The sequence below is a fragment of the Varroa jacobsoni genome, unplaced genomic scaffold (assembly GCF_002532875.2).
Source record: "Varroa jacobsoni isolate VJ856 unplaced genomic scaffold, vjacob_1.0 scaffold_641, whole genome shotgun sequence".
Lineage (NCBI taxonomy): Eukaryota > Metazoa > Arthropoda > Arachnida > Mesostigmata > Varroidae > Varroa > Varroa jacobsoni.
In genome coordinates, this window is record NW_019213543.1 from 260,112 (window position 1) to 281,694 (window position 21,583).

Genomic DNA, 21,583 nt, shown 5'->3' on the forward strand with positions numbered 1-21,583 from the left:
TGTGTTTATATGAATTTACTTTACTCAAACATTTATCAAAATCGAACGGTAAATTCTTCTTCTGAACACACAACACAAAGAGGTGATTTATTTTTTTGATACAAGCTGTGGCCTTAAATTTATAAAAAAAATAAGTCATCTGTCTGTACCATTGAAATTAAACAAACATCAACTAAATCATCTTTACATGAAGTACAGATAGATTTGATACTGGCCGTCCCGTCATAGCCATTCCAAGGCTATGGATTACATTACAGGACATCATGTTTGACGTTAATAGATGGTTCGAAAGATCTAACTGTAAGTTACCATAGTTTCCTACACAGTTCGTTACAGGGCACGCGTTTTTTACAGCTACCTACAGCATGTAGAAAAAAACATACTCAACATTTTTTGTGCTGGGGGCGAAAAAATATTTCGCCCTACACAGAATAGTCTAATGCACTGCGCTCAACCGCAATCATAAAGCTTTTACATACGCTTTGAAGTTAAAAAGTCTTAACAGAGGGGGGTGAACGAGTTCGTACACCTCCTAGGCGCATGCAGAGGAGTGATGGAGAAGCTAAAACATATTAGTTAGAAAACTTAGTAGAAAAATAAACAGCTGAAAGCAAGAGCGGCAAGATTTGCAGTAGTAGAAAAAGCGAAGTACCTCAGCAAGAAGGGCCACCAGTCCGCTGATTTAGCAGAAGGATGGGGCAAAGTGAATGGCAAATCGAAGCCAAAAAGACGCAAGTAGATAGCCCAGCACGATTTTAAGAGGTAGGACCCGATGACCAGCTAGGCCAGCAGGCGCAGGATACTCATATACAGTTGAGTACGTTCGGAGAGGGCGGGGTAAAGCATGCGAATCTCGTATACGGGAATTCGACAGGAGGGCAATACGGAAAATAACTAGTAAACAGAAAAACTGAATATAGCCCTCTCTGCGAACTTTAGTTTGAAGAAATATCAAATAGAATCGATTCCAAGCCAAGACCTAAAAGTACGAAGTACTGGATATAGTGGGTGACAGTTTCACATAACTTAGCAAATACCTTTATAGTGAAGCTTGGTCTGCATAATGCATGAAACCTCATATTCTAAAATAGGTTTCTTCAAATTTAAGATCACTTCGAAATACGTAATTGAAAGATTTGTTTATAATCGGCATCAGAAAAGTAAAACTCAACAAAATGAGCACGTTTAAGCTGTTGACTTCCTTTACGTTCGGTGTCTAAAAAATGTATTGTAATGTCAACATGCGAAATGCTATTGTCATAGTAAACTTTTATACAGAAATAAATGGCAGCGTCTTTTCAGGATTCTGTTTCTGGTTTGAATCTTGACGTATAAGATGAACTTTTTTTCTAGTTGCATCAGGAGACCATTGATTTCTTTTTTCATGCCCGCCTGACGGCTTTATGGACTTACATAACGACTAATGATCATTTCAAACGACCTAAAAAAATCTGGACTATGAAATGCTTCAAGGCAAGCCATCTATGTGTGATCGTATTTTAATGTTTCCTATAGTGCTGTTAAGTACAATGTATTCCGATTTTAAAGTAGTGAGACCTGATTTCACGGACATGACTAACCAATTAATAACAGTAGAAAATTCGAGTTGGGTCCGGCGCCTAGTTAACCAATTTAGCAGTCGGAGATCCCTTATTTAAGTCCTGATATGTAATATGTACTCCACCAAGCCCGCTCAAAAGTATGGTCTAATTTATAATACATAGGGTTTCATGACAAAGATACTGAGAACACACGACCTTCAATGCCATAGTTAAATAGTATTTATCTATTTTAATACATAACAAACACGTTCGAGCTGCGACAACGCTGATGCGGTACTCCTCCACAGACATTCGAGTTACCTCATCCAGGCGGTATGGTTTTTTTTATTGTGATTATTATTATTATAATAACAAAAAGATGTAACATATCATATAACAGCTTCTCAGAGTCTGGCCCCGATGACGGCTAAATTCGCACGATATTGTTATTATTATTTTTATGATGGCGGCGACGACGACAGCGATGATAATGATTATATAAATGGCGAGTACTGAATATCAATATCCTAATGAAACTCGTCAACAACAACAATAGTTTCACATATGCGTATAGATAAATGATGAACCTATACAGGTGATGGCGTGCTATCAAATGACTGAGCCCCGCGCATAGTGTAATGACGATCAACGATGTGCGATTTTCAACTGGTATACACATATTGTGAACTTTATAACCGGATCTAATGGATTAATTCACTTCGATAACTTTACTCTTCGTGAAGTTCATCTTTTGCTACAGCCGAACCTAGAGGAATGCCTGCAGAGGCGAGCATACAAAAGGACAGAAGTAGGTGAGAACTTTTACATAAATCGTTCAATTTTCTAAAGCCCACTTTAAAGTCTTTGCGCTGATCCGATATCATATGATAGCAGAGCAGGATGACTAAAGCGCTGATTCGTAGCGTATGGGAACAAGTCTTGATTTGTTGATGGCTGTGTCTGCTGTCGTGGCAATTGATACGAGGCCTGCTGGAACCTCGAACCTTGTTGATAAGGGCTTGAGAATTGCGGTGTTTGGAAGCCTTGCGCAATCGGGAATTGCCCTGAGACACCGTATTGGGTATGGTAGGAAAACTGCGAAGGTGGTGTATGTTGGAACCGAAATGTACGCTGTTGTTCGGGTACGTATTGGGAATCAATTTGTTGTTGATGCGGTGGAAAATGTTTCTCGATTGGCACTCGTCTAGCCTCCTGATAAATGGAGTTTGTTAACTGATCATATAGTGACTGAGGACTGCGCACGTGTTGAGCGAACGGATTGTTTAATGGGTGATTAAACTGACTGACAATAGGTGATTGTTGCTGAATAAGCGTCGGAGGCGGGATTTGTTGTGGCCGTTGGATCTGAGTAGAGATTTGGCTCGAAGGGGTGACGGGCTCTGGAAAGACGGAAGCAGGCATGGATCCTTTTAAAGGAGCTATCGGTGCTGGACGTAAGGGGGGAAGCACGGGGGCTCGTTCTGGAACTACTGGGGTACGTGTCTGAACCAGCTCGTTTAGAACTAACGGTTGGTTCTGTAGTACTGGTGCAACTGTCGTCCTAAATTTCCTCTTGACCTTGCGGCGTCGTTTTTGCTCGGGAGGAAACGCAATGACGTCTTTAAACGTTGGTGAAGTCGAGTCAGACGGTGGAATCACCCGACGACGAGGTGCAGTTGGTCGGGGTGTGAATGCCGCGGGAAGAGGCGTCGTTGTTCGAATTACTACCCGAGTGCGCGCCAGTTGCCTTTGACGAACCGGTGGTCGGCTAGAGTCATTGCCGAAGCTGCCGGGTCTCGGCGTAAGACGCAGACTGGACCCATCAATATTAATGGGTCGTCGGATGCGAAGTCGGTTGGGCCGCGGAGAACCCGTTGGTCGGAGCGACCCCGATGTAACAACACGTAATCCGAAGTTTCTTTGCGGCTTCAACTCATCGTTATCCTCGTCATCGTTAGCGTCATTGGTTACGGCGCGTTGTTGGCGTCTTTTGTTGAACAATTGAAAATCAGAATTATATTTCGTTAGAAAGGGGGGGGGTAAAAAGATCAATCTAAACCCAGAATCAACGTCAAATGTTAGGTCGGGTGTAAGCTGCGGGACCTAACCATAGCTCTTACTTTGCTGTAAATTCTTCTGTATCATGAAAAAATTGAATACTGACTACACTCTACGAATCGTATGTATTATAATTTCCGGCATTACGTAAGCACGTAGAACCGGAACAGCCTTTGTACCGTTTAGGAAGAGGTTGAGAAGGGCCTTTGATCAGAGGAGCGTCGGGAGTGATTCGCAGTGCCGATTGCTGCACAGCAATATCTTGGTCCGGCCTCGAGATTACTGAAACGAACAATTAAATAATTGTTCGACAAGTAACAAATTGAAATTGATTGATCGCAAGAAAACAGTTGCAAAGCGATTGACTTAATGGTAGAAGGCCTCAAAATTGTGGATATGGGACCAAATAGAAATGAAAAAAGAATAGACTACCTTATAATATTGATTTATATGTAGTGTGCCGTTTCCCTGCAGACAATTCCGTTTGTACTTACCCTGCATATGTAACCCTCCCTGCGCTTGCGCACGCCCATCGCCAAAATTATTTTGCCCTCCAACAGCCTGAGTACGCTTACTATTTGCTTCGTTCCCCAACAAAGTCTTAAATACTTTATTAAGACCATCGTTATGCACAATAATCTGCTTGCCGTTCGAATCGGCGTTACTATACGAGCCGCGTACGGTTCCATTAGGACCGCGTGTCTCTCGCCTAAAGGACTCATCTTCATTTGGACTTTTTGCCGTATCGTAACCGAACTTATAATCGCCTTCAGGTTTTGCCTTAACACGAACATGGTGCACATGTGCGGGACGATGAAAGATCGCGGGCTTTTTCTTTGTCTGCTGAGAAGAATCCGAGGACGAAGTTTGCCGTGGCGGCGAATATGATCGAACTGCAAGAACAGCCGCATCGAACGGAAGTCTTACCGTACCCACAAAGCCATTTCGCGGCCTTTGAGGTTCAGGGGGCTGTTGTTGCTGTTGGAGTGGCTGATACTTTTGTGGAGGAGGTTGATATTGTTGTGAAGGGGGTTGATATTGACGTGGAGGAAACTGGTACCGTTGTCTTGCGGAAGATTGGTTTTGGGGCAGAAAGACTAGTGGAACTTGATATGGCTGCGATGTAGGTGGAGGCTTATAAGGGCGGACGTTAGCAATAGGCCGCGGCTGAAATGTCTGGAAACGATATTGGGGAGGCACGGTAGGATATTGAAACCGAGCTGACTCGTATTGCTGAACAGGAGCTTGATAACGGGCTACTGGTGTGGAGGGTGTGGGTGCGCGGAATGTAAAACGTTGATATAGAGCGGGCTGATCCCGTATGAGCTGGTATCGGGGTGTCTGTAACTAAGATTGACGTTAGTTAATCGTCATGAATAAGGCACAAAAACTTGTGTTTTTTGGTCTCTGGCAGATTATGAGCTTGGAGTGCCTCATAACGTAACACTTTGCGGTCTCTTGGATCTAGAACGAAAGCCATAAGGTCCATACGGTCTTAAATAAAGTTTTGAAACCTTAAAGCTACGCAACCTTCATATACGCACGTGGCCTTTCGGCATGTTTGGCATATGATAACATTTTTTTCTTTCAGAGGGAACATTTCTCCCTTCCAGGCTAAGCCTGATAATTAATATGATGATTAATAACCTGGTATCTCTGGTCGTGGCCATTATCCTTATTTCGAAGATAAATTTTTTAGTGCGAATGATCTCCAAAAAATCTTCCCTGCTGTCGTCCAGATTAAATGTCACTTACGTCAAACTGATTAATGATACTAGCCTCACTGTTACTACATATGATAAAAAGACTTGACAGAAAAAGTGCGATATACGTTAACATATGTTGTCAATCGAGTACGCTAATGAAGCAGTATCAGACTAACCTGAAAATCTGGTTTCGTCGCTGGAAAGCCCTTGGAGACCTCGTTTAACGATTGACTAACCTCGTAATTACCATTCGAGTTACTGAAATATTGTACAGAAGAAAATTGTATATGAGAACAGAATAATTTATGCCCCTTTGTAATTATGTGAACTTCTGAATGAGTTATCTTCGAGCTTCACTTCGATAAAAATATGTTTACATTTATAAATGCGTGTACGTAAGGATTTTAACTACCTCTGTGCGGTGGTTCCGTGGCCGAAATCGCTCTTCGTTGTCGGAGAATTTCTAGCATATTGGTCGAAGTTCGTAAAAGGTTGGAACTTGTTTCCAAAGTTACCCGATGACTGGGAAGGAACCTTGAATGGAAATTGTGCACCGACAAGTGCCCATAACGCCACGTTCGTGGCGAGCAGCTGTACCTGTTTGTGTAAATGTCATGTGAGCAAGTTAAACTCCGGATTAAGTTGCTTCCGCGCAAACACTAGGATCATTTGTCACCTAAGCACAGCGCAAATTCAAAGATATCTTTTCACCGTATGTATGAACTACTTTTAATTGGAAGAGTTTTTTTTTTGGAATTTTTCGAGATTAAGTTCGCAAAATAATCAAGTAGATTATTTAGAAAAGTCTGTGCCATGTAGAGAAGCATTTCGAAACGTTTTTTCAAATTAGAATGTACGATGCCGCAAGGATGAATTAGTGGAAAAAATTGTGTAACTTTATTTTATTTCTATATCGAACATATAGTACTAACGAGTTTTGTCTCGTAAAAAAATAGAAAACAGTATCTAGAAACCGAAATAATAACAAGTACCAACTTGTTGTACTCGTCGTTTGAGCGTGTTTTCTGTAGAGCCTTTGAAATTATCCCCTAGTGGTTCTAATTAGAATACATTACTGTTTGGTCAGACTGATGTCCAGTTAGCCACCGTCAACGACAAAAGCCTCTACCCACCCTTTTATTGACGGGGCCGGTGTACGCACGTAACAAAGAACTTCATTTAATCTTTCTTCTCTTCGTTTTCAGAAGCAACTGTCAAAATGATTTATGTCCTCAGACAATTTGTCTCTATAAACGTAGTCTGTTAGTATCATATAATTGGTTGCAAATTATTATTATTGGGAATGTTATCAGGCGTCTTTGGCCTTGTACTGTTGGCCCACGCAGGCATTCTGTCAGTCTTACTTTTAACAAACGCTCATGTCTTCTAGCAGCAATGGGGCATTCGTAGTCAATAATTAGACACGTTGCACGTACCGTCTCGCCAGTTAATGAGCTAGGGAAAATAAGAACGAAGATCTTGCGCGCAGCTTCCCAATGACTAGACGCGTTTCACACAAAATTTGCCAGGATGTGATCACCTTCAGCGAGAAATAGATTTAGTTGACTCTTCGATTGATTTAATTTGTTCCGCCCACGTGAGAGCAGTAATTTAAATAAAAATGACAAAAATACATAATTTCGAATAAATAGTTTCGCGTATATGAACGATGTCGAAATAAATAATCAGTTCGTTTAAATGGTGATTTGAAGCTATAATGTGAGTGTTAAATGGTTGACCAATCATTGACGAAATTGCCCGTAAAGGTCAGGCAAAACTTTAAAAATCACATAGTCACATGAGCAGTAAACACTTCATAATTGTACCAATTTTCTACTTCCTTTTAGAGTCACACTTAAAAAATGGTCTCTTACTTGACCAGACAAAAATCGAATAAATATCTGTAGGAGTATGTTACATTATTAACAAGCGGCTTGATGAATGTGATTAATACTTACTCAGTCTATTAAATTTCCGATAGATCGACAACTAAAAGAAGATATGCCTGCCTACAACAAGTGTCGATGTAATGCGTACGTTATTCAAGAGACGCAATGGCGATCCCCTAACCTTACTAGGAGATCACATTAAGCATTCGAAGCTTTCCAGACCTGCTGAAGGCTGAAAGGCTTATTTACTAAGAATGTAAAAATAAAAGCTTACTTGAGCATACTACCGTACATAAAGAAAGCACTACAGGATCAGCTACCGTAAATTTATTCTTTTCGTTTCGGTGGAAGAACTTACGTATGACTTAACGGCCTGACTGAGTAGTGTGAACAATTGTTTTCGGCTTAAAGGAAGTGGCGAAAGTAAAATAACAGGCTTGTGCACATTGTCTCATTCTCTAATAGTGAGGGCATACGTGAAACTAATCAAGTCATGGCCCTTAACGACAATGTATATTTATTATTTGGTTCATACACGACAAACTGCTTTGTGTGGGGGTTGCCTGGTTCTTTTTGAGAGAAGGTACGTACACACACACTCACCCTTCCACAATGTGACCTTCGGTTCTTTTTGCCATCGCTCTCCTATCTTATGTAAAATACAGTATTACCTAATTATTGCGCTGATTAGCGTGGCTGCCGCGACCGCAGCTGGAACTGTCGCCTCGGCCGTTGGTAAACGTACTAGAACCAGTGTAATGCAAGCCATGTACAACATGATTGCGTCCCTGGTACACTTTTATAACACATAGTAATACAAAACATATGTATATGTCGTCAACATACGCGAATCGGTGACTCGTCTGTAGAACGAACAATTTTTGTGCAATGTCCCGCTATTACTAACGGTTTCTGTAACCAGGCCGATCCATTGGATCGTCGCCCAAATCTAAGTCACGCTCTTCTGAGTAGCAGTTCGGAAAAGTTCTGCGACTTTAGCTTTTCTTAGTATTGCAACTGGCAAAACCGAAGTTTTCGGCCATCGCTAGAGGCCATTGTATGATAGCTGAAGGAAAAACTAGAGCGGGATCTAGATATGGGCCTTGACTTGCTAGTATACTTCATCTTAAAGTGTCTGCTGCACAATACATTCAGATGGTAATCGTACGTATATGTGCATAACTGAAACCAGCGCTATGATGCCACTTTCTCCTGGCGACCACGTATTAGGCTTCGTCCAACGTAAAAGTCGCTACTGAAACTACCGTTGCTTTCGTCATAACGGCGACGCGTGTCGCTCCTTCAGACCCATAGTTCTTCGCCACATGAGCATCAGTGGCCGCGCGGTTTTTGGTGATCGGCAACGACGGTGGCGGTGACCAGAACCATAAGTAGCAGCAGCGGCATAACTGCCCTACGCCGAAGCTGTTGGTGCCTTTATGCCTATTCGTCTGTGCCAAACCAGGCCATGCTGTGTTCCTGTTCTGTATGTGCCAATGTTACTGTCTAATGGCCGCAGGTCACTAATGCAAACATCCCGTATTGGGCCTATACAGAGTTTTAGCAGAATATCATTGAATCGGGGCTGGCTAACAACTATGACAGCCGTTATTGCGACACCGTGAGGCCTGTTTGAGCAAAGTGTCATATAATTCTTGTTATTCTTACAACATGTATTATTGTCGTTTATACAAACCATCTGTGACCAAATTCAGGGGTTTGGCTGAGAAGTGTACTAGGTTTTGCAGAGCCGTGTAGAAAAGTACCAGGAAAGCTGATGTAGAGCTGACACGTGTACGCAACTAAGATCCCTTCGCCGCCCATCTGTGCTAGGACTTTAGATCGTTTTATATATAATTGCTACTTGCTCAGCCGATCCCCAACGAAAAATCAGCAACAATGAACAAAAGTGGCAGTTTGAGCTTTGTTAGTGAAACGCTGCTAAATCATGAGCGCTACATGGGTAATATGAAGCTATGGGATCTAACAAAGGACCTCCGTGGCGATCGTCCCTGTCCCAGGCGAAAGGTATATATAATGGCCGTGAGTTACGTATGCCTCAAATTATTTTATGTAGTCGATTCCTCGGAATATAGTGTTATTGCATTCGGTATCCTCTTGGTATATCTGCGGACGGGTTCTAGCGTTCTTCAGAGTAAATAATATTAGGCAAGATATCAGGTAATCTTAGCATTTATTTTGCATATTGTTAACGATATCGAGCAGCGAACTAGGAACTTGAGCGCATGATTTGGCATCGTACCGTATCGTATTAGTCCAACACGGCCAGCAAGTCAATGCCTGTGGCCATGAGTTTTCATAAGAACATTTTTTCAGAACAATCCATTAATCACCTAAATAACCCATTCATCATCTACGTCGACTTCTAGCTTATCGTTCACGCAGAACTTGGTCAGGAGTCTTGGCGCAGCCCGTCACCTGGTTGCGTAAATATACTAGAATAAAGCTGAACGTTAGGTTAGATATTACTGGGCATTATTTGCCGAGATTTTCTCATTGGCGTGCCATAGCTTACAGAATAATCGGGGTGACCGCTTGCGGTATCGTTGACTCTCAGAAAAGCTTTGAATTGCTTTTTCTTTTCATTGTGCGCTTTTCTTTTTATTATTAGTTTATTATTAAAAACGCAGTTATTTTAAATCAGTATCGTTGTGTTTCGGCGGCGTTATGTCTGAGTGACGCGCGACTCTTTGAAAACGTAGTGAGTGGCGGCGATCGCGGCAGTAATAACGGCAGCAGCAACCAACCGTGAAACCAGTGATGCTTACGAACCCTGCGCTCTGAACGTGACACAGAGAGCGATTACTATTGAAATTCGGTCAAAGACGGCGATGTCGGCCACAGGCAGAGAGGGACAGATAAGGTTGGCACCGACGTAACGGACCGCGTGAATGCCTTGGTGTTTACAGTTGACCATGTGCGGATTCGGCGGCTCCGTGATTTTACCGATAGGGAAGACCTATTTACAGGTGGGCATACTGGCTATGAAAGCCTTTTCTACTATAAGCTTAAGCACTCTATTAGCCCAAGTATGAATTGCTCCCGTGTATAAAACGCAAAGGAGCAAAAAAGAAAGGCGATGATGCTCGATTATAAATGAAGAAAAAGAGAGTACTTCGAGTTCTTATTAGATCGCAAATAAATATGAAACTCATACGTATTTTACATAATTGAAATTTGGGTAAAGTGAGCAGCCCATGCTCGGGCCTGGAGTATATAGTTTTTGTGTATGCCAAGAAGATAAAAAAGCGTTTTGACAGTCTAAAAGAATGGGTGCAACAATAAGCTTTTTTATCATAAAAATTACGTTTGTACGAAAAAATCAAGATTTTGGTGAAACTATCTTTGCCAGTTCGAAGTCAATACAGCATCGACTACATAAGAGAATATTGAGTAGTTTATACATTGCTCATCAAACAAGGATAGGCACGAAAATGACAATGTGCCCAGAAAAGCTCAAGTTGTGATCTTTGTAACGATTTTTACGTGCTTAAACACAGCTCTGAGCTGAATTCAGGATTAGAAGGCGTAACGCGCTGGCTGGACATGTTGACTGTTTTCAGCTGTTTAAAACGAACGAAATTAAAACTGGTTCTCCTTTTATATATTCACGTGCTGATGCACTGGCAGTTACACTGTGAAAAGTCGAGAAGCGTTTGCCACTGGAAATTGGCTTATACGTATAAATAACTTATTATAGGCATGCTCTGTAGCCTTTTTTAAAACCAACTGATAGTTAGTTGTTGCCGTAAGCTTCTTGCAATTATTCTGTGGTAGAGCATTTCCACACCAAAAATACACAAGATCCTATAGATTCGTTTTCCCGCCGAAGTGTCACCGTTAGAATAAACAGTTTCTCTTGGCCAACTGCCGAGAGCCTGAAATGCCTCATTAGGTTCGGTCCTAAAGTCTTGCTGGAAACTACTACGGAACCTGTAAACTATGCCGTACGTACGGTACGTGGATGCAGTCAGTAACGCTTGACTACAATATAATAAGTTTTGTATAACCTAAAGATTTAGCAAATAAATTGCACTATAAGCTGGCGCTTGAATATATCTCCTCATTTCTCTTATAGTTCATTATCGCTATTGGACAGTATTCCATAAAGGTTCCGTGTCATCACAGGCTTACGACTTTATATGTCTTATTTTATAATATACTGACGTGATTCAACTTCGATCTTTCATCTCGTTAGTGTTAATACAATAACCGAGCTAGTTACTACCCACATTCCGCCATTGGTAAAAACGTCCGAATTGGCATTGTCACGTATGTCCAGCTCTTCGACTTTGCACTGTAGCTAAGTGGATCTCGTTCCGCGTTCTGTTCTTTGCCAGATTTAAAACTGTTTAATGTACAATTATATACATGGAAATTTACGTGACCGGAAGTAGAGCATAACGTATCGTATAGTAGACACTTGACCCGAGTCAATACGACCCAACTTGAATACATACAGTATTATGTATTCAACCGTACAAACAATAATCAATAGACCTGATATTTCCTGATTTGAAGTTCGTCGCGGGTGACGTGATAGGTTTCATTGGTCAGGATCGCTGTCGGGTTTGTTCCACGTTGTTAATTATCATTATTGACATCAAACATATTACGAGAACAGTGGACCCGTTCATTTGACGCAATAGATAGTCGCCCATTCGATCGCTAGCTGCGAGCTCATCGATGACTGTGATAGCACTGAGCGCTATTGTTAGAACCATCATCACGACTATGGTTAAGATCGCTTTCTGTGTGTCCTAATAATAGAACGGACGTAACGATAGCCAGCTCTGATTTTTTGCCGCTGTTAGACGTCGATACGTTAGACACAACAACAAATATCACTAACAGAGAACAAGGCTTCGCCAACAAAATTTCGCCATGTAATTTTGCCTATGTTCAGTTCTGTAAGTAACGCTGGCTGATCAGTTACTTTTTAATCGACCGTTTAGTCCGTTGCCAAATTGGACGATCGAAAGCGTCTGTCTCAATTTAACTGGTCGATACGGCGGGAAGAACCAGAAAATGCCTCTATAAACGAAATAACCGAAATTTTTCCATATCAACCACCATAGATATATCGGTCTTTCTAGTAGAATAGAAGATAATACGTGTTACAACTATTTCGCACCTTCATATTGTTTCTATTTGTGATGTCGCCTACCTACTATTCTTCCACAGTCGATTATTGTTTTATTTACTGTAATATGTACTAATGCCAACATACACTATGTGTATATATGCTAAATCGACTTTGATTTTGGTAGTGATTTACATGTAAAAATCATAATTGATTCTAGTAACATAAAAATTATCCTAAGCACATACTATTTTATTAGCTACTTTCAACGCCAGCTTGAGCTGCAAGACAACTCATACGCAACCATTGTTAAAGCGGCTTGAACAGATGAGTCTACGGCTGGTCGGCCTGTGAACCTTAGGAAAAAAAGTCTCCGACTGTCCACCGCCTGGCAGTTACGTTAACGCCGAAGCAGGCGTATACAGTTACTATAATAGAAATTATAATAATGATAATTGATACGTGTACAAACCCCACTCGTGCGCGACATACATACACTACGCCATTTTAATGAAGTATAGAAAACCTTTAGACATTTAATATTAACAGTCTAAGGGGAAAAAAACTAACTCGCTATAAATTTCACTGTATTTCATATCATCACTTGATCTGCTCTGAGAAGATCGTTGATGCAATGCACTTTCTTAAGCCTATAATGACTTTAGCAGCTCTCTGTGATCTTTCTTTGTTACGATTCAAATAACCCTTTGCGTCAATGATATTCAACGCAAAACAACAATCGACTCCATATACCGACAAGGCGAATGGACCATGAGATTCAAACGGATTGCACATCATCATTGTACATCTTTCATTGTACATCCGCCCAATCGCTCGGTCCGCTCTGTGTGAAAACAAGACTTGTTGAGCCACGACAGTGGCTCCTGTAACTGAAGATGTTTTGGTGAAAATATCGGACAGAAGAACGCCTTTTTCAAGCTACTTCAAAGCCGCTGCGTTCTCCGACGCCGCCACCCCCTACAACGTAGTGAAATAGCTCGAATGATGCCGATGAGCATAAGACTTACGAGCGACGAGTGACGTTGTTATTAGAATCCGCCGTTTGGTCTGTCGTATGACTGGCATCTAGTCAATCATTATACATACCCACCGTTGAGAATGGGAGGTATGGCGAAAAAATTAAAAGCCACTTCGACCTCGACTAACCACAGCGATCCTGTGAAGCAGTTAAGATTGACTGCTTCTCCGTCCTCGAATCCGGGCTTTCTTCTCAGGATCGACGTATTGACCGTATGATGTTTCTTCTGCACAGAGCCACGAAAAGGGCTAGGAATGGGGGCAGCTATTGAGACAACCATGGTTATGTATATCGCATAGAACTTTTTTCTGAGGATTGCCAATTGTGTAACGGCACTTTTCTAGATAGAATAATAGATTATGGACTCGGTACGAATCGATTTTTATGTCGTGACCGATCCCATCAAAAGGGATCACAACTAGCCGTGATCGGATATTAAGGAATGTTGATAATAAGGAACAATGCTATTTAGGATGACCTACAGATTTAGGCCCGGTAGGTATTTTCGTAATCCTATAGGTGCATATTAATAATTTTACAATCTGAATTGCATTAGAACAGTAATTTATAATGCTACCGTTTCAAGACAATGAAGTGTACATATTATAGATAAGACTTATACAACAAATTACCGAACTTAGCTAAGCTATAAGCATTTCATGAAGATCGAATGTTTGGAAAGCATCATACGTCAGGCGCATAGGTCCGTCTACGCACTAATGGACGAAAACCTTGTCAAGTAACCCGGTGATAACCCTGGGATTTTCGAAAAATTGACAACTTATGAATTTTTGGCCACAGAGAGAAAATATAATATATCGTTATTATGTAGTTGAGTTCGGCAATGGAATGTCAGAAAAAAAATGCCCAAAATCAAAAGTACACAGGGGGCTAATACGTATATTCCTATCGTCTGTAGAACTAATGATCGTTTATACACTGCGTACCAAAAGTTCATTTGAAAAGTTCTTGTTACACACGCTATGGTTTAAACTTGCATAAACAAAAGGTAAATTAGCCTAGCGGCTGCACAATAGAGATACATGGAGTGGATAAATGCATCGGGAGTTGCAGATCGATATGTGCCTAGAATCTGATTTTTTGCGGTTTGTGTTTTCGTAGCTTTTTCGAAGTTATCCTAGTTGAAAACGAATAATGAAGAAATGTATTAGTGTTCTTTTTCACCAAAGTGAATTTGTCCTGTAAGCCAATTTCATGTACTCGGAACAAACAACTCAAATATGTTTACTCTGCAAAAGTTCGTCATAATTAAGCTTTGCGGACAATTAGCGGAACGCTAAGAGTTTACATGATCGCTAGATAATCCTAAAGGATTATAGCTCCACGTTACGCGCTGAAACCAGTATGAGGATTACCTTGAAATACACGAGGTATCGCTTGAAGCTATCTCGTGTTGTTTGCACATGTAGAACAGCGCTTTCTAGTGCACTGACTGACGCGCAGTTCAAACCGAAAGGAGCTTTTATTGATTCCTGTGTCACATATACATAAAAAAGTTACTGGATCATAACTTAACGAACCGAATCAGTTCTTGCATTTAGACTTTTTCTTGTTAAATTTGTTTATACGTCTCGATAAACGCCCGATCTTGATTGTGCATGCACCTTTTTTCGGTCTCTTTGACATTTAAAGGTCGACGATGGCGACAGCTGTGTACCTCCAAGAGAAATCAAATACGCTGTTTTAGTAAAACCATAGTTCAATTGGGCCGAAATTTATGAAATATCGTACTATTGACGTCTAACAAAGACGAGCAAATCAATCATTAGTATGCGAGACGTTACTGTACGTCTTTCCTACTGCTGTACCCAGCATCAGCATCATCAGAAACATCATAACCATAAAGAAGGATTCTAGCTATAATAACAGTTGATAAAAACACTTACTATACCCTCTCCCGCATGCTATTTATGCGACACGCTACGGAACAATAATGCGAAACAGAATTTACGATACGCTTTATAGGATAGATAAATGACCGCATGCGTTTTTTTTGTTTTTACATTTATGTCAGCGATATCAGATTGTTGATAATGATTAGGTGCCAGTTTATCATTGGCCACCTACTAACCCAATTAGCTAGACACAGTAAAGCTGACATTCAGATCTGCAAGCACTATATGACGCCAATACAAATGGAACCGGCTAGCTCAGATCGTCACGATTTGCCAGAGTCACTATGGCCAATTATTAGTTAATAATAATAATAATGGAACAAAATGACATTAGTTTCTACACAAGGTACAGGCGGACGATCGAACAGACAGACGCATTTACGCGTTGGTAGCGATTATATATATAGGCGTTATGTGGCACTTCGAATTTGTTGATCCGCCTCTCTCATTATCTACGTTGATGCCACAACGTTTTTTATTTATGTTATTTTGTCCTGTAGAACATTCCGATGCGATTTTTTGTCGTTCTGCCAGATTGGAAAAAGAGACCGGGTCTTTAATGCTGCCTGAATCACATTAGCGGCAGAGATCGTCTGGCAGAACAGGATTCCGCTACTGCAGATCCCAGTCTAGCAGAACCTAAACCATTGGCGCAGGCCTTGTTAATATTTAGCTTATAACGTGTACATCGGACGCTATTTATCCCAACGTTAATTATGCTTTACCTGAACTGACGGCACATCGAGTTGTTTTTTAGATTTATAGGTTGCATATCATGCTCCATTTTTCCCATCATCGTCACTACTATTAGTATTTTATATATTTATATACTATAGTTATTCTTATTATTATTATATTATAACAAACGAACAATTTTAATTAAAGCACATTGTACCGATTATATTACGCGAACACGGATTGGTAAATAAAAATAAAAAATACAATAGTTTAATACTTTGTTCGTTTTGTAGCATAGTCTTCGTCGAACATTCGTAACACAGCCAATATTATAAACTTATTACTTTAGATATTTCCCCACCCCACGATACACCCGTTTAGCCGACTTGTGAGCCCCGTCGCAACAGTTCTCCCGCCTAGAATCTGTTTCCTATTAGGTGCCAACCAAGAAAAAACAGTCCACACAAAGAGCAACGTATTTACCTACACAGAAAGGTAAATCTGCGATGAAAAAGAAATTGTTTTCTTTCTTTCTTTCTTTTTTCAGTAAAACGTTTACAGCAGTCTTTTCCAATTTCTTAGTCAGATCATCAGACACATTCGGCAGTAAAGCACAGATACGCCCCCATCGTTCAGCACGACATAGCTGGTGTCGCCTCCCTTCAAATAAAGACTATAGCATTGATTTTACCGGCGGCGACCGCGTCGATGACTGTGCGACGCCATCGCCAGGACCTGACCGCCTTCCCACCGATAAAATCGGCAGATTTGTTTGGTGTTTTGGCGTTGTTGTCCACTGCCCGCTTTACCCCAGACCGTTAACCGGATAGATGGTTCCGTTAGGCGACAATTTAGTTAGCAGATTCCGTTTACAGCCTCACCGCCATTGACGTTCGTACCGCCACTGGCGTTGAGGGGATGAAAAAAATATGGAGGCCAAGTTGGTGGCAGTTCCATCGATCATTTTTGCCACTGTCATTGCATTCGAGTACGAATAATAATAATAGTAATATTGATCATAATTAGTTTGGCTCACTTGATAAAACAATGGCTGATCATTGCTATTGGGTCGGCTGTTCTATCGCCGCGGTGCTTTTGCGACGCTGGTGGTCAGACCGGCACCAAAAGGTTTACTGCAGCATTTGAATGTCTAGGTTAGTGCAGTGCTACATGACTGATCAACGTCAAAAATTAGCCAGTAAAGGGAAATTAGCAGTAGCGAGAACGTAAAGAACACATCGATGGTAAAATGATGACAACAATGATAAGACCAATCAACAGATCAGCATAATTTCCTCCCACAAGTCTCAAAAATACAGCTTATTATCGATACAACGTCAGCACGAGGAAGCACAACAGGCTGCTTATATATATATATATAACATATACAATGATCTGCCTGCGTTTATATGAACGAGGTATCTCAGTAGAACTTCATAATGATATTAGTAGAAGAAATATTGATGGTCACTGACGGCCACTCGGTTGAGCCCCCGCTTAGCAAACTCTAGTTCACAGGAAAAGCGTGAATTACGGAGCTAATGATTATTATCAATATTAGTTTGACGTTTCACTATTTCGTGGCAGTGACAGCAACGACGTAACACGAAAACTTATGCCGGAGCAAAATTATGGGAACTATTAAGGTATTATGGTCATTCTCTGGAGAGGCATTGCGGCACCACATCGTGGTTGTGCTTACGGGATATTCTGGTAAATTAGCAAACGTTAACTTAATCAAAAGAAGACTCTGGGGCAAGAAATCGATCGATAGAATATAAGCCCCAGAGTAGCAGACGACAAAATTGCGATGGTCAGTTGGCTCAGTAACGGAACAGCTATATATATATACATATATACTTGCATGCTCTACTATATATATATTGTGGAGTGCGCATCCCGTGAGTTCATAGCACACATTCTGACAGGCTTAGCATTGTAATCGGACAACCTGCTGAAATGCAGGTTAGCTATACGTATAGACAGTATTTTTTCGTTGTTGAAATACGGGCTTTTTAAAGTGATTACATGTAGAATATATCAAGGATGAATCTCTTGGTATCTACTGAGTTCGATTCATGTGATATTTCTCTATTAAGGTATGATGAACATGCTCCTCTTAATTGTTTCTAACAATTTGCACTACTTGTCCGGCAATAGATCACGTCACCATGTTATCGTTGCGCCATCTCCAAAAGCAAAAAGTCAAGACATCCTACAGCTTGCCCTAATAACCAGAGATAATTTGGCAAATTGTTGGCAAAAGTGTTCACAAAAATATCCTATGTAATTTTATAGAATAGTTATAGTTTTTATCTAGTTCTTTCAAAATTATTTCACGTAATACGACATTAATATAAATGAGAGTTGACAAAACCGGCCAACAAGGTATGCTACGTGTACAGAATCGCTAACAATAAAAAATCCTAACGTAAACAAAATAATCACACATTAGATTAATTATCCGACAACTTTTGATGGCCGAACAGGACAAAAGTCGTCACTGACAAACGACAACTCCGCCTATTGTTGTCCGAAGTTGTTAAATGTAATGGAAGTCCTGACCACGTACCCATCAACTTCATTAAAGGGACAGATCAGAAACGAATGTAATTTTCGATTTGAGCTAAATGGCATCTGCCGCAGGATAGGCGTGACTAAATGAAAAAATTTTTCACGTTATGCGAGAGACCGACTGACGTGGTTGACATGGAGGAGAAGCAGCCAGTAGATCCAGAAAATCTTGCCAGTAGCGCCAGCTGATACAAGTAAACCACGTAAAATAAATTAGAGCAACGAAGAACTCATTGTATAGGCTCAATGGCTAGATTGGAGATTAGCGCTAGTCGGTCCGGTCGTTTTTTGAATTGCAAGCTTTAGTTGGCATTAGCGTGATCATTCTGAGCCTTGATCCAACGTAGGTTCGTGTATCGTGTTGCATACTATAAAAGATGAGTAAATACATGACAACCAGGATTATCGATCAAGCAGAAAAACTAGCGGTAAAGCAAACTGTCCTATGTCAATCATCATTTCTCGAATGCTTTCAACTTCTGCTGACCTAGCTTCACGTCTAGGCATTCATTTAATTTGAAATTAATTCGTAAGGTTTAATATAGTCTTGTCATAGGAACATGGTACGCAATGTTAGCCACAGATGCGGTTTCGAAGTTGTTCTTAACAAGACAGCATGTTATTGTCGTTACAGCAGAATGCTAAAAACGTTGAAACCAATGAACCGGCGCACGAAGCACTAGGTGAATTCGTTTCGCTACCTTAAAAACTGGTTAAATATTTTATTTTAAGATTCGAAGAAAATCACTGTAGAAACCATTGGAGTTACAGCATTTTGCTTAATTATTGGCCTAGTGCTTTTCCTGCGCCCTAGAATATAAACTTTACCCAATCAGGTACATACGTGTACTGTATAAATTCAAAAAAGGCTCAGTTCAGGCCCCTGTAGAGTCTTAGTTGAACACCCGTGCAGGCCCGCTCCGGGCACCACAGAACATATACAAAAGAATAGTCGCTATACTTCTGTGCTATATTGATAATTTAGTATTCAGTACCTCACGAAGTTAACAAGAACTACCAGAAGGTAATGCAATATCTTAATTAAGTAGGTTCTCTTCGCCACGGGGTAACCATTACGTTCCGGTTGACGAAAACTCTATATAAAAAAATATGAACTGTTATTTTTATCGACACTATATCATTATTTTTATCTTAGAAGCAACGAGTAACGATCGGCACTTACCGGTGTCATTCCGATGGGTGAAGTGTCTGGTGAGTCCCGTTGTGGGCCCGGACGGGGCTTTTCGGTTTCGGGGGCGTTCGCGCGAAAATGCCTGCTAGGAAAGCGCAACTCTTGATGTCGGAAAGGGGCCGTAAAGGAGAGCATAAAAATCAGTCTGTTGCTTTACCGCTTTCTGCCCTCTTTCGGCCCCTCCTACCAACCTTGCTAGCAAAGGAAAAACGTATGCCATATAAGCCCGAAAATAATAAAACACGTAACGGTCTGCTGTATGGTAGCAGCAGTAAGGCCCGCAAATGACAAGGGCGACGGTCAAGACAGGTGAGCGCGCCAGGAAACTTCAGTATACTGGTGGTATTGGCGGACCTTCGATGACGTCATAGCAAATTCGGAAACTGATTTTAGCAGCAGTTGAAATAGCAAATAATTTTCCGAAAAAGGGGGGCAAACGCAAGAAGGGAAAGTGATGCAAATTCTTCAGTGGAGCTCTCTAAAAAGAGGCCAAGAGTAGTGGAGAGCGGGCAGCATCCACATGAATAGTATAACGTGACATTCCTAGCAACGCTAGGAATGAGAAACTTTCAACTGAAATAAGAAAGACTGGAAAAATCGATGTGAAGAGCCTGAAACGAAAAAAAATAGATAGAAAACAACTGGAAATAAAAAAGGAACAACTGGAGACATCTGCTAGAGTACAATTTCCGTAATCGCTCTTTTCAATCTATATTTATGCGAGAGATAATATTAGACCGGGAATATTTACCATACTTGAAACTGTTGTTAGTATTCATGGCGACGACAAAGTCTCACTTAAGCATTAATGTAAATAGTTTCGTTTTCTGTCGGTTTGATGATCGTATTTAGTAAGACAATTGTGGTTTTGCGTAAATTGTTATTTTATCAGTAGACTAAATAATATGAAATTCTCAGTACCATAAGAACATACTTTACCAGCATATTTGCATAACTGAACAGAAAGCGTAACAAGTTATATATTGCATTAGGATCTCTTACACAATGCGCTTGTTATGTCCTACAGACGTTTCTTTCTTTTTCTACTTTTCCAAACCTTCTTTTAGGTGATCACACCACCTCAGCCATGGTCAAGGAGTTACAGATCTTTTCGAGCTTTTACGTTGGTCATATACCGTCTGTGTACAAGTCCTCACTTTTAACAACGGTCTGCACACAGACACATTGATATCCACATAACGGAAATTTTGCTCCATAATAATGTGTAACGAAGAAATACTTCCACAATCTGTGGCAAACCCCAGATTAACGCTAAATAAGGTAATGCTAGGAGTCTGACGGGATTGGAAAGGAATCACGCACTGTAAATTGTTGTTGCTGCCGCCTAATAAAATCACTAATTCTAAGCTCTACTGTTCAGCGCAGACGAACAGGATTAGAACGAGTAGTTGAAAAAAAATCGAAACAGTCTTTCATCATGACTATGCCAGACCACCTGTTAGCTTCCAGGCGACAATTTATAGAACTTGGATAGGAAAGCTCGGACTGCGTCGTCAGGTTATCAGCAGCAGAATTTCGTTAATGGCATTAATTAAGTTTCGCTCGGAAGTAACGTTTGGCTCGGAAGCCACTGCATTTCTACAGCGATTGAGCTACCAGAAAAATGACATAAAATCATCGATTTGAATGACAAATATTTAAGTAGTAATATGATTTTAAAATATTAAAAAAAATTGCTTTAATTTTTTGCTTAAGATCAGTCAGCTCTTTTGGATATGCTGAAATAAAGTTTTCGCAACTAATCGAATTCTATAGAAATATAAAATACAAGTTTGTCTTTAGGCAGTTTTTGTGGCACGAAATTTTGTAACATAGTTCTTGCATAAGATTTCCTGAAGGCTAATACTTTCAGTGTAGAAAAGTCT

General features: G+C 40.7%; 1 protein-coding gene across 2 annotated transcripts; it reads right to left on the reverse strand.

Moving 5' to 3' along the window:
• Nucleotides 1-1,758: 1,758 nt before the first annotated feature.
• LOC111262230 (uncharacterized) lies at nucleotides 1,759-19,848 on the reverse strand. 2 transcript variants are annotated; one of them, XM_022836329.1, is made up of 6 exons: nucleotides 19,689-19,848; nucleotides 5,718-5,902; nucleotides 5,482-5,563; nucleotides 4,094-4,940; nucleotides 3,779-3,881; nucleotides 1,759-3,528 (listed from the first exon to the last, which is right to left on the reverse strand). In XM_022836329.1, exons 1-6 carry the CDS (start codon nucleotides 19,830-19,832, stop codon nucleotides 2,397-2,399), a joined length of 2,493 nt encoding a protein of 830 aa, XP_022692064.1. In that variant the 5' UTR covers nucleotides 19,833-19,848; the 3' UTR covers nucleotides 1,759-2,396. The 2 variants fall into 2 exon arrangements, with proteins under 2 accessions (XP_022692064.1, XP_022692063.1); XM_022836328.1 differs by having other exon boundaries at nucleotides 4,094-4,946.
• Between the last annotated feature and the right edge of the window lie 1,735 nt (nucleotides 19,849-21,583).

Coding starts and splice junctions, on each gene's coding strand:
- LOC111262230 (XM_022836328.1), bottom strand. CDS start 19,832: ATGCTCTCCTTTACGGCCCCTTTCCGACATCAAGAGTTGCGCTTTCCT. Junction 5,564..5,717: donor CACGGAACCACCGCACAGAG/GTAGTTAAAATC, acceptor ACAATATTTCAG/TAACTCGAATGGTAATTACG. Junction 4,947..5,481: donor CGACGAAACCAGATTTTCAG/GTTAGTCTGATA, acceptor CGTCAATCTTAG/TTACAGACACCCCGATACCA.